Here is a 13,949-nt window from a genome sequence, read left to right as displayed (position 1 = left end):
AGGGTTTGGACCTCAGTTTGGGCCCAAGTTCCCTCCCACAAGACTATTGTTTCATTACTCAGCAATGTTATCTACTTAAGTATAGATACAAAACAATAGCTGGGAAGTTGTAGGACTAAGTGTTTGTTTTTACTAGAGGCCTGGTGCACGAAATTCCTGCAAGGGGAGGGGAAATGTGTATCCCTGAGCCAAGCCTGCACCCTCTCCAATCTGGGACCCCTCTTGGGATGTCTGACTGCCCGTTTAGGCCTGATCCCCGGGGGATAGTGCCTAAACAGGCAGTCGGACATCCCTCTCACAATCCAGTACTGATGGCTCCCAACTGCTCGCCTGCCTGCCTTCCTGATTGCCCCTAACTGCTTCTGCCTGCCAGCCTGATCACCCCTAACCACTACCCTGCCAGCCTGTTTGCCCCTAACTGCCCTCCTCTGCAGGCCTGGGTCCCCCCCTAACTTCCCTCCTCTGCCAGCTTGGTCACCCCTAACTGCCTTCCCCTGCAGGCTTGATCGCCCCCAACTGCCCTCCCTTGCAAGCCTGGTCCCTCCCAACTGCTCTCCCCTGCTGGCCATCTTGTGTGTTGGAATGATGGCAATCTGCATATTACTCTTTTATTAGATAGGATAGAGGCCTGGTGCACTGGTGGGGGCTGGCTGGTTTGCCTGAAGGATGTCCTAAATCAAGGTGGGGGTTCCCTTGGAGTGTGAGGTGGGCTGGGCGAAAGGCCTGTGGTGGTTTGCAGGCTGGCCATGCCCTCTGGTGACCCAAGCGGAGGCCCTGGTATCTGGGGTTTATTTATCTTCTACAATGGAAACTTCTACTTGCTCTGTGGCAGCAGCCATTTCTGTTTGGATTTATATGTCTTCTATCATTGAAACTTTATAGCTTTGAATGGAGGCCTAGGCCAGCAAGGGCAGGCAGAAAGCTTGGCTTCCTCCATTGCCTGGGAAACCCAAGCCTCCCTCTGCTCTCTGTGGCCATAACCATCTTGGTTGGATTTATTTGCATATTCGCTCTTGATTGGTTGGTGGTCATGGCTTGTGGGCGTAGCTAAGTGATGTTTAATTTGCATAGTACTCTTTTATTAGATAGGTTGCAAAGGGCCAAGGAAAGCCAAGGAATTGTTAAAGAAGAACTAAATTAGAGGGACTACTCCATGGATACAGAATTAATATGATGCTATGGAAATCAAGGTGGTAATATTAAAACAATAAAAACAGCCAAAGCCGGTTTGGCTCAGTGGATAGAGCGTCAGTCTGCGGACTGAAAGGTCCCAGGTTCGATTCCTGTCAGGGGCTTGTACTTTGGTTGCAGGCACATCCCCGGTAGTGGGTGTGCAGGAGGCAGTTGGTCGATGTTTCTCTCTCATTGACATTTCTGGCTCTCTATCTCTCTCCCTTTCTCTCTGTTAAAAATCAGTAAAATATATTAAAAAAAAAAAAAAAAGAAGAAGAATAAAAACAGTTCATCTGGTGTGGCTCAGGGTTGAGTATCAACCTATGAACCCAGAAGTCATGGTTTGATTCCAGGTCAGGGCACATGCCCAGGTTGTGGGCTCAATCCCCAGCAGGGGGCATGCAGGAGGCAGCTGATCCATGATTCTCTCTCACCATTGATGTTTCTCTCTCTCCCTCCCCCTTCTTTTCTCTGAAATCAATAAAAATATTTTTTTAATATATTTTATTGATTTTTTACAGAGAAGAAGAGAGAGGGATAGAAAGCTAGAAACATCGATGAGAGTCATCAAACAGCTGCCTCCTGCACGCCCCCTACTGGGGACGCGCCCACAACCAAGGTACATGCCCTTGCCCGGAATCGAACCTGGGACCTTTCAGTCCGCAGGCTGATGCTCTATCCACTGAGCCAAACCGGTTTCGGCAATAAAAATATTTTTTAAAAATAATAAGAAATAGGTCAAATGGAAAAGATAAGAGCCCCCTAATGGACAACACATATGTGGACATGTGATCTATGACAAAGGAAGTACTGTAGATTAGTGATAAAACATAACTTAAAACAAATGAATGATGCTAGATCATTTCAAGCAGATCTTGAAACCTATCTTATACCATGTGTAAACACGCAGATCTTGAAACCTATCTTATACCAGCCACAAAAATCAATCCCAGAAATAATGTAGCTTTTAAAATGACTGTTAAAAAAATTAACTTTCAAAAGTTAGAGTAAGATTTTGAGGAGGGCAAGATTTTTTAATATATATATATATATATATATATATATATATATATATATATATATATAATTGATTTTTTACAGAGAGGAAAGGAGAGAGCTAGAGAGCTAGAAACATAGATGAGAGAGAAACACCAACCAGCTGCCTCCTGCACACCCCCTACCAGGTATGTGCCCAAAACCAATGTACATGCCCTTGACCAGAATCGAACCTGGGACCTTTCAGTCCACAGGCCAATGCTCTATCCACTGAGCCAAACCGATTTCGGCAGGGCAAGATTTCTCATACAGATCACAAAACAGCATGGATACTGGGAAAGACTGATAAACTGGATGGTATTCAAATGAAGAATTTGGTTAATGAAAAGATATTGTTAAGAGAGTGAAGAGGCAGACCCCCTAAGCTGCTGTCCTCGCAGACAGTCCCCAGGCACAGGGGACACAGAGGTCATTTGGAGCGGGACCTGCGCTTTTCCCAACGTCAGACTTCTTGGGGAGGCCACTGATTAATTCTGCGGGTCCCTTGACTGAAAATGTCATGGTAGGTGTTTTTGGCATGTACTTTAGGTTGAAGTGCAACCCTTTTGGGGATAGACTTTCTTTTTAAATATAATTGCACACTGCCCGGCACATAACAGTGCTCAACAAATAGCACTTTTTTTCTCTTTTCCCTGCAAGAGAATTACAAAAATAGAACTATGGGGAATTTTTAGAAGAGCTGAGATGAATCAGGAATATTCTGTGGATGAGGCTGATTTGAGCCAAAAATTGAAGGATGGATTCCTCATTCATTCACCAGATGCTGTAGTCTACCTCGTATGGTTTCGATACTGTTACAGAGTGAAACTGGGATCAAAACCAAACAGTGTTTGCAAACACAAGGACCAGACAGATGTTCATCAAATAATCATGTAAATAAGTATAAATTTACATGGAAAGTGACCTAAATGTCCAATGGGGATGTGGTGAAATAATTGTGTTTTTGTTTTTTTTTAATCCTCACTCAAGGAGTGAGGATATTTTTTCCATTGATTCTAGAGTGGAAAGGAGGGAAGGGGAGGGGAAGGGAGGGGAGAGGAGAAAAAGAGGAGAGGAGAGGGAAGAGGAAAGGGGAGGGAAGAGGAAAGGGGACGGAGAGGAGCGGAGGGGAGGGAAGAGGAAAAGGGAGGGGAGAGGAGGAGAGGGGAGGGGAGAGGGGAAGAGAGAGAGAGAGAGAGAGAGAGAGAGAGAGAGAGAGAGAGAGAGAGAGAGAGGGAGGGAGGGAGGGAGGGAGGGAGGGAGGGAGGGAGGGAGGGAGGGAGGGAGGGGGAGAGAGAGAGAGAGAGAGAGAGAGAGAGAGAGAGAGAGAGAGAGAGAGAGAAAGAGACGTCGATGTGTGATAGAGACACATTGATTGGTTGCCTTTTACACACACCCTGACCCAAGTTGGGACCTGCAACCCAGGTATGTGCCCTTAACAGGCAATTAACCCAAGACCCTCTGGTGCATAATCCAATGCTCTAACTACTTAGCAACACCAGCCAGGGCAAATACTAGTATATGTGTTCTTTTGATTTAATATAGTCATTGAAATTGTTTTTAAGAGTTGTAAAATAATTGTACTAACACTGGGTATTCAAAAGGGGACCATAAAATTATCATCTATGGCTCAGTGGTTGAGCATCAAACTATGAACCAGGAGGTGACAGTTCGATTCCAGGATAGGGCACATACCCAGATTGCAAGCTTGATCCCCAGTGTGGGGTGTGCAGGAGGTAGCCAATCAATGATTCTTCCTCGTCATTAATGTTTCTATCTTTCTTTCTCTTCCTTCATCTCTAAAAATTAAAAAAAATTAAAAAATAAAAACAAATGCACGTTTGCCTATGCATGGGAAAGTTGGTTAAACATAATCTCTTTGGTGATGAGACTGTGAAGCATAGAATATGTTCTCATTAAATAGTACTGGTTTTGCCAGGCAGCAAATTGATTTGTTTTCCATTGTTGAATTTGCAGCTAGATGCTCTGCACACTTTAAATAAGGGACTTAGGTTTTACTGAATTCTTATTCAGTAGTTTCATTTTGGATTTGATGGAGGAGAGAAGTAAGCTAAATGTCACCGAGGATTCTTCTTGCTGAGTGGGACCAGGGTGGTCCTGATGACAGCCCCATCCCGTGGGGCTGCTGGAGATGTGATTATGGCACTGAAGCCCTCTCAGTGTCTGCCCAAGCAGGATTCATCTTCCTCTATCGCTGTGTGTTTTGATTGGTTTGTTTTTTGCCTGGTATTTCTGAAGACAAAAACTTGTGTCCAAATGGAAATTTTCAGAAATACTTCCAGTGATAATGATGAGAGTTTGGTTTTCATGTCTGTATTCTTCTTCATCTGACTAAGCCCCTGTTATTAACCAAAATCTGGATTGTTCTAGAGTAGTTCTGTCTTTCACAATGATAGCTCCTATCTGCTACCATCCCTACCCCAAATCATTTTGTTTGAAAGGTTTTCCTTGGAAGACACTGAAAACAATAATTCTATATTTCTGAATTTGTGTTTTTTTATACAGCTGGGTATTTTCAAGCTGAAAATTAAAAATATTTATTGAGGAACTGAGGGATATTTCGTAAGAATATAATAGGACAGCCGAAACCGGTTTGGCTCAGTGGATAGAGCGTCAGCCTGCAGACTGAAAGAATATAATAGGACATATAATCTATCTATACTAATAAAAGAGTAATATGCTAATTAGACTGGGATATCTTCCGGATATCTTCCCGACATCTTTCCAGACAAAGCCTGGGGCTTAGCCAGCCTGCAAACCACCTCCAAACAGCCCTCAACCCCTTGCCCAGGCCAGCCACACACCCCATCAGGGACCCTCACCCCAATGGGAGCATGGCCAGCATGCAAACGGCCTTCAGCCCCTTGCCCAGGCCAGCCATACCCCCCAGTGGGGACCCCCACCCCGATGGGGGCATGGCTGGCCTGCAATCACCCTAGGCCCTTCACCCAGGCCAATCCCACCCCCCAAGGGGACCCTCACAATGATCCGGACCCCCTTCAGTGCAGACCAGCTGGAGCCTACCCATGCACCAGGTCTCTATTTATACTAATAAAAGGGTAATATTCTAATTAGACTAGGAAACCTTCTGGACGTCTTGTGACCTTCCAGATGTCCTTCCAGACAAAGCCATGGTGGCAGGCTGAGGCAGAGGTGGTTAGGGGCAATCAGGCCAGGAGAGGAGGGCAGTTGGGGATGATCAGGCTGGCAGGGGGGTAGTTGGGGACAAGCAGGAGAGCAGGGGGGACAGTTGGGGGCTAGCAGGCTGACAGGGGGGCAGTTTGGGGCAATCAGGCTGGCAGGGGGCAGTTGGTGGTGATCAGGCCAGTGGGGGAGGTCAGTTGGGGAGAGAAGGCCGGCGGGGGTGGGGGGTAGTTACGGGCAAGAAAGCTGGCAGGCAGAGTGCTTAGGAGCCAGCAGTTCCAGATTGCGAGGAGTAGAATTGCACAGGGATTGGGCCTAAACTGGCAATCGGACATCCCCTGAGAGGTCCCAGATTGGAGAGGGTGCAGGCTGAGCTGAAGGATAGCCACCCTGTGCACAAATTTCGTGCACCGGGCCTCTAGTCCTATAATTCTAAAAGGCTAATATGCAAATTGTCCCCTTGACTGGGAGTTCAACCAGGAGTTCAACTGGGAGCTTGACCAGGGGGCGGAGCCAGCCACCCACCACCTTTGCACAATGCCCTCACATCATCACAAGATGGCCACCCCCACAGTGTCACAAGATGGCTGCTCCACGTCATCACAAGATGGCCACCACAAGATGGCCGGCAGGGGAGGGCAGTTGGGGGTGACCAGGCCTGCAGGGGAGGGCAGTTGGGGCAATCAGGATGGCAGCAGAGCAGTTAGGGGGTGATCAGGAAGTCAGGCAGGCAAGTGGTTAGGAGCCAGCAGTATTGGATTGTGAGAGGGATGTCCGAGATTGGAGAAGGTGCAAGCTGGGCTGAGGGATACCTCACCCCCGTACATGAATTTTATGCAGCAGGCCTCTAGTTATCCAATAAAAAGAACCAGGAAAAATGGTTAACTCTAGGCCTGAGGTGGAAAATGCAAGATTATCCTAGACTATCTTGTAGTACCCAGAAGTTAAAAAGTACTTAAAAAGATGGAACATGTCAAAGGAGTCAACCTAATGATCCAAGCTAGAATAACATGAGAAGCAATATAAATAATGATAGCATTGGATTATTAACCAAGTAATAAAATCATTACTAGAACACCACAATATTAATTATTGTAGACAAGATTCAGTCATGCATGCAAAAATTGTGAGTAAAACATAAAGGAGAAACAGTATATTTTCATAGCTTCAAATATCTCCCTCCAAATATTTATTAATAAGTTTTTTCTCATAATTTTTAAAGGATTTATGAGTATTTAAGACAAAATGATAACATTGTATTATGGGTTTTATAACGTGTAGATGTAAAATGTATGACAACAGTAGCAAAGGATAGAAGGTGGTAAATGAAACTTCTCTGTAGCAAGGTTTTGTATTTTACATTTATTAAAACAGTACACTATTAACTCTAAATAGATTGTGATATGTTAAACGTGCTTATTTTAACCCCTAGAGCAACCACTGAAATAATGTGGAGGTGTCACTTAAATGTTAATAAAGGAATTAAATAGAATACAAAAAAGTATTTGTGCTCTGACCGGGCTAAGTTGGTTGGAGTATCATCCTATACACCGAAAATTTCTAGAGCATATACCTAGGTTGCAGTTTTGATCCCTGGTCAGGGAGGTAACAGATAGAACCCCCCAACCCCTTTTTCTCTCTCTCTTTCTCTCACTAAATCAATAAAAACATATCCTTGTGTGAGGATTTTTAAAGAATATGTACAAAAAGTTCACAGACCTTTTATAGTACCGCAAATCAGAAAATAACCCAAATGTTCATCAATTTAAAAATGGATGAACAAATTGTTGTTTGTTTACTTACTACAATAGAATAGAACTCAGTAATACCAAGGAACAAAGTACACACATCATAGATGAATGTTGGACAGGCTGAGTGAGACAAACTGGACATAATGCATCATTGTGTGATTACAGGAAAAACAAGCCTATGGTGAAAGAACTCAGAACAGTAGTTGCCCATAGGGGAGGAAAAAATTGCCTGGGAAGGAACATGAGAGATTTTTCTGGGGTGATGGAAATACTCGGCTTTTAAAAGGGGCGAAGGCTATGCAGGTGTACATATTTATCAAAACTCTACAGTTAATATTTGTGCCTTTCAATGTATGTACATCTTGCCACATGAAAAAATATCTGAGAAAAATAAAGTGAGGGCGCCGGGCTGGGGCCGGGGGCGGCGGGGGCCGCGGGCCGCGGGCTGCGCGGGGGGGTCGGGGGGGCCGGGTCCCCCGTTCATGCCGGCCCGCTGCCCCCAGGACGTTTTCCTTATGATCCGGCGCCACAAGACCACCATCTTCACGGACGCCAAGGAGTCGAGCACCGTGTTCGAGCTGAAGCGCATCGTCGAGGGCATTCTCAAGCGGCCGCCCGACGAGCAGCGGCTGTACAAGGATGACCAACTTCTGGATGACAGCAAGACCCTGGGCGAGTGTGGCTTCACCAGTCAAACAGCGAGGCCACAGGCTCCAGCCACCGTGGGGCTGGCCTTCCGGGCAGATGATGCATTTGAAGCTCTGCGCATTGAGCCCTTCTTCAGCCCTCCAGAGCTGCCTGACGTGATGAAGCCACAGGACTCAGGAAGCAGTGCCAATGAACAAGCCGTGCAGTGAAAGGGCCTGGGGCCCGCTCCTCCCCACGGCTCCAACCTCCCCCACTCCCCAAATAAAAGAGATTTGGGTGTCAAAAAGAAAAAGAAAAAGAAAAAGAAAGTGAGGAATGGGTCATAGGCTGAGCTATAGATGAGACAAAAATGGCAGATAATTAGTAGTTGTTGAAGTTGGGTCTATTATACCATTTTGCTATTTTGAATATGCTTAAATATTTTTGTAATAAAATCTATACTAAGGATAGAGGAATAGGCAAATTGGCTGGGACACTATAACGTAACAACCGAACAGCAGTGACCTGAGGCTGCATGGTGCCTGGCTGGGGCGGGGGACCTCAGGCAGTACCCCTGGCCTAGCAGGCCTTGATGGGGGACCTCAGGCTGTGACCCCTGACCTTCAGGGTTTGACAGGGGACTTCAGGCCACACCCCCCCGCCAAGCAGGGCTTGATGGGGGACCTGAGGCTGCACCCCTCGCCTGAGGGTCGACAGGAATGGAGCCAGCCAGGTCTGGGTCTCACCCAATGGGGATGGGGCCAGGCAGATCTGGGTCTCCTGCTTTTTCAAAGCTCGTGCGGGTGGTGGGCGGGGACTTGACTCTAGGTTCTGTGGCATGCCCCAGACTCTGACAGGAGGAAGATTTTCATATGCATTTTACTAATTTTCTTTCATCTCTGAGACTATTATAGAGAAAGGGCAAATAGCAATATTAAAATATTTCCTCTAATTAATTCCCTATTAATGTGCACGGATTTTGTGCACCAGGCCACTAGTGTTTTTATAAAAAGACAAAATTAATTTACAGTGTTAGCCATGAAGATATTGGTTACCTTTGGAAAGAGGGAGCCAGAAAGTGATTGTCAGATGCCTGAGGAAAGCTGGTTCTAGCTATTGGTTACACAAGTGTATTCACTCTGTAATAATTTATCAAGCTTTACATAACTGTTTTCTGCATATATTTCATTATCGCATTATACATAAATACATATTTAAGTATTACTATTTACACAAATATCCTAACTCAATATCTCAGACTAACAGCAGCATGTTGTTTTGCTTTGAAGTGAACATATCACTCATGGCATCATCATAAACTTGGATTTTAATATTCCAAAGTATTTATTAATATCCTAACCCTTGGGTGACCCATAGAACCTTTCAGTTTTTGCCTCAAAAAAAGCTTATATACCATTCAACCCTGTCTCTGCTTAAGTGACTCAAGTAGTGATCAGGACTAGCACGGGCACCAGCTGTGGGTGAGAGAGGGCTGGCGTTGCCAGTGGGTGTGAGCAGTGGCTCCAGTGCTGGCAGCAGGTGCCAGCAGGGTCAATGCCGGCAGCAGGTGTGAGCGTAAGGCGGGATCATGGCACGTGTAAACAAAAAGTATTCAGTAAATACTAGAGGCTCACCCCGATGACCGCAACTGGTACCCTGCCTTGGTCTGGTGCCCCCGCTCACCTGCTCCACCATCCCGCCTCAGCCAATGCCTTCCATGTTCCACACATGCCCCCTGGTGATCAGCACACATCATAGCAACTGGTTGTTTGGTTGTTCAGTTGTTTCAGTTGTTCTGATGTTTGGTCTATTTGCATATTAGCCTTTTATTATATAGGATACAAATGGTGCTCTGTTAACCATGATTGTTTTGTTCTGATTAAAGAAAGCATATTCTGACCTGGTTGAGAGTTGTATGCTCTGGGACCTGGGAGTTAACCTCAAAATGCTGTGGTTCATTCTCCTAATCAAAGAACTGCCCGTCATCATGGAAAGATTAATAACCTTGTTGCCTAAACAGTGGCATCCTGGAGATGCCCGCCCTTTGCAACCGCAGCCTACATTGCCTGTAATTATTCCCATTTTTATTCCTTTTGCCTACTTCCCCATGTAATCTTTGTTCTTCTACTCAATATAAGCAGCTGGCTTAGGGGGAAAAGGGTAGGGGGACAGGACATATTTTTGTTATGGTCGCTGGTCTTTTATTACTAGTATATAGGACCTGCTGCTCTCCCATGCTGCCAGCAATATTGGAAAATAAAAATGCTCATATACCATCCAACCCTGTCTCTGCTTAATTGGCTCAAGTGGTGACAGGCAGCCCAGATCCATTAGCTGTCCAGTTTCAAAAGGAAATGAACAATACGATATTGCTGCCTTCAGGAAGGCCACCGCTACTTAATTGTGAAGTGACCAAAAAGCAATGTTTTAATCATTGTATATTTGAATATAATATTTGTAAATTAGTCTATATTAGTACCATTTTGTGATTTAGGAAATTAGTAGAATTTTTCTTTTTCTTTTTTGATTTTGAGAGTACAGAAGGTCCTTGGGTTACATCGGAGATCTGTTCCTATGGTGCAATGTAAGGCAATTTTAGCCATAAGTTGGAACCCACCTACATCGCTCACATGGAGCACATACATGCAGTAATGAAGTGAAACAGTAAAAAATATTTAAAAGAAATATAACAATTCCTGACCTTTACCTGTGATAAATAAATAATAAAAAACATAAAGCACACATGTACATACATCGAACACATACATCGAAATGACAGGACTTTTTTTTAATAAATAAATGGGAGATGGTGACGTAACCACAAAACAACGAATGTCGAGTCCGACGTAACCCTGCTTGTTTATTAAAGCAGGGACAGTGAAACAAGGAGGGGCTTAAAATAGAAGAAGCAACAGGGGAGGTCTTGGTAGGGATGCTTTGGCTCTAGAGAGGTTATAAGAAAGAAGTGAGCAAGGTGGGCTGCTGCTGCCTCCAAAGCGGGCCTCGGAGATAGGTCCAGGGGGTTAGCCCGGGATGAGCTGCTGCCGCTCATTACTCCATTGGCTGGAAGTCTCATGGGGACCCTAAGAACTTAGGGAGAAAAAGCATGCCTGAGAAAGGGGGAAGACAGGCATGGGGGTGCTCCAGAGGGAGACTGCCTAGATCCGTGGTCAGCAAACTGCAGCTTGAGAGCCACATGCGGCTCTTTGGCCCCTTGAGTGTGGCTCTTCCACAAAATACCACGGCCTGGGCGAGTCTATTTTGAAGAAGTGGTATTAGAAGAAGTTTAAGTTTAAAAAATTTGGCTCTCAAAAGAAATTCAATCATTGTACTGTTGATATTTGGCTCTATTGACTAATGAGTTTGCCAACCCTGGCCTAGACTTTTTCAATGGACTTGTAATTTTTCCCATTTAAAATAATGAGAAATGGGTTTTCTTTAGTGTTTTCTCAGAGTCAGTCTGACATTTTGGGTACAAGTTTGTGACATTAACCGCCAGGTGCTTTCTAGTTTCATCTTAGCTTTAAATTTTTTATGCTGTGGAGCAAAAGGGCCACATGCTAACCTGACTAGCTCAAGGAAGGTCTGTGTGATCTCCTTGCAAATTCAGAGACCTAAAATGAACCACAAAGGATGGACTGAAATTAAAACGTTTTAACTAAAAGCAATTTATGGTGGATAGTCATGTCCTAGGCCAGCATCTTCCCTGACAAAGGTCAATCTTTAATAAAGCCGAGACTGTCTATGTCTTTTTGCATCTATAAGAATATATCTTTACAATGTCAAAGCAATTTTCCTTTTTCCCCTGACCGGGGGGGGGACACTGACAGGTGGGCCATTCCTCCTAGAAAATTAGTAGAATTTCCTTCTGGTGGGGTGGGGGGACCTTGGCCTGGCGCTGCCCGCATCCCCCACCACCCACCCTGGTTCCCTGTTCGCCATCAGTGATCAGAGCCTGCTGGCCGGGGAAAGGGACCAAGAGGTGGTCAGTGCCCCTCATAGTGACTGGTTGAGTGGTCGTTCTGGTTATTCTGCCATAATGGTCGCTGGGCTTTTATTACTAGTATATAGGACTAGTGACCTAGTGCATGGAATTTGTGTACGGGGGAGGGTGTCCCTCAGCCTGGACTGCACCCTCTCCAATTTGGGACTCCTCAGAGGATGTCTGACTGCCGGTTTAGGCCTAATTACTGTGGGATCAGGACTAAACCAGTAGTCAGACATCCCTCTTGCAATCCAAGACACTGGCACCTAACCACTCACCTATCTGCTTGCCTGATCGCCCCTTACCACTCTGCCTGTCAGCCTGCTTGCCCAAAACTGCCCCCCTTCCCAGCCTACTTGCCCCCAATTGCTGCCCCTGCTGGCCTTCTCACCCCCAACTGCCCCCCTGCTGGCCTGCCTACCCCCAATTGTCCCCCCCTCCCCCGCCCCGCTGGCCTGCTCACCCCCAACTTCCTCCCTGCTAGGCTGATCGCCCCCACCTGCCCACCCTTGCCAGCCTGATCACTCCCAACTGCCCCCCCCCCGACGGACTTCTTGCCCCCAACTGCTACCCTCGCTGGCCTGCTCCCCCAACTGCTCTCTCCTCCTAGCCTGATGGCCCCTAACCACTGCTGCCTCGGCCCTGCCACCATGGCTTTGTCCGGAAGGACGTCCAGAAGGTCTCAGGGTCTAATTAGCATATTACCCTTTTATTAGTAAAGATTGAGGCCCGGGTGGGGGCTGGCTGGTCTGCCTTGAAGGGGGTTCCCTTGGGCAAGGAGCCTGGGGTAGTTTGTAGGCCTGCATGCCCCCATTGAGGTGGAGGTCCCCGCTGGGGTATGTGGCCAGCCTGGGTGAGGGACTGAGGGCCATCTGCATGCTGACCACGCCCCCATCGGAATGGGGGTCCCCGCTGTGGGACATGGCCAGCCAGGGTGAGGGGCTGAGGGCTGTTTTCAGTCTGGCCACACACCCTTCGGGGGGGGGGGGGTCCCTGCTAGGGGGAATGGTTGGCCTGGGTAAGGGGCTGAGGGTCATTTGGGGGTGGTTTGCCAGCCGGCCAAGCCCCCGGCTATGTCTGGAAGGTCTGCAGAAGGTCTTCTGGTCTAATTAGCATATTACTCTTTTATTAGTATAGATTGTTGACTGTTAACTACCCTGCACTCACCTATAAAAAGGTGTGTCTATCATTTTACTTTTTATCCAATCTCAGAAGTTACCTGCTTAACTTTCTCCTGCCTCCCTAAGCTATCACCAGTGGATTCTATGTAACCCATACACGTCTCCTCTTTTGATTGTAATTTATAAAATAAGGTACAAAACTGCCATTCTCTGGAACATTTATTTCAACCCATTGAGCTTTTGCTTCCTTGCAATTGTCAACAGTTTGGATCAAATAAGCTCACAAAAATTCTTCACAGGTTTGAATGTTTGAATAACCTTGTAAATTACTTAACTTTGGTTCTTCCAAATTTTACAGTAAAATTAATCTTTCAGAAAGTTATACCACAGATATTCTGCTGTTTTGCATCCTCTCTGCACAGAATGGGGGCTGTACATAATGCAGTCGAAGAAGCGTGTACTTATGTAATAATTGGAGTTGATCAGAAAAATGAATTATCACTGTAACTTCCAACAGCAACAAATTATTAGGAGGTTCCGAAGGATATTTTAAAGGGATCTTAAAAGTGGTCCCAAAGGTGTCTTATTGTAGGGCGGAAAATAGAAATTGTGTATTTCCTTCCTAAAGAAACTTTCAATAATATAATATTTTGGGAAGAACCAAGGGGGAGGGGTAGCGCTCAGAGGGAGGATGTAAGGTCAGAGACAGCAGTTGGGAGAAATGGAGGGCACAGGGAGAAAGGTGGCTTTGAAAAGGCAAGTTCCAGGTTCCAAGGTCCCAGAAATTTCCATTTTAGACAGCGAATTTACAGTGTCAGGTGTTTTATTAAGCTTCTGCCTGGGTTCCAGAGAAGCCTCGGTTGGTCCGCTCCGCTAGTCCCAACCATACCTGGGAGCCTACCTGGCAGCCCGATTTCACTAGCGAGGAGGACGAGGAGGGGGCGGGCGGTAAGAAGGGGCGGGGCGAGGAGGGGCGGGGTGAGAAGGGAGCTGGTCGAGGAGGAGGGACGGGGCGAGGAGGAGGGCGGGGCTAAACAAAGGAGGCGGGGCGGGACGACGAGGAGGGGCGGGACGACGAGGAGGGGCGGGGCG

At 46.3% G+C, this 13,949-nt stretch overlaps 1 protein-coding gene across 1 annotated transcript; it reads left to right on the top strand.

Annotated features, from left to right (window-relative positions):
• Positions 1-7,588: 7,588 nt before the first annotated feature.
• LOC311617047 (elongin-B) lies at positions 7,589-8,080 on the top strand. Its single transcript, XM_084873182.1, has one exon. The coding sequence runs from the start codon at positions 7,607-7,609 to the stop codon at positions 7,979-7,981; it is 375 nt and encodes a 124-aa protein (XP_084729308.1). The 5' UTR covers positions 7,589-7,606; the 3' UTR covers positions 7,982-8,080.
• The last annotated feature ends 5,869 nt before the right edge of the window (positions 8,081-13,949 follow it).

The sequence above is a fragment of the Pipistrellus hanaki genome (genome assembly GCF_964339955.1).
Source record: "Pipistrellus hanaki genome assembly, chromosome: 2".
NCBI classification, from domain to species: domain Eukaryota; kingdom Metazoa; phylum Chordata; class Mammalia; order Chiroptera; family Vespertilionidae; genus Pipistrellus; species Pipistrellus hanaki.
This window is presented reverse-complemented; position numbering and strand designations above follow the sequence as displayed.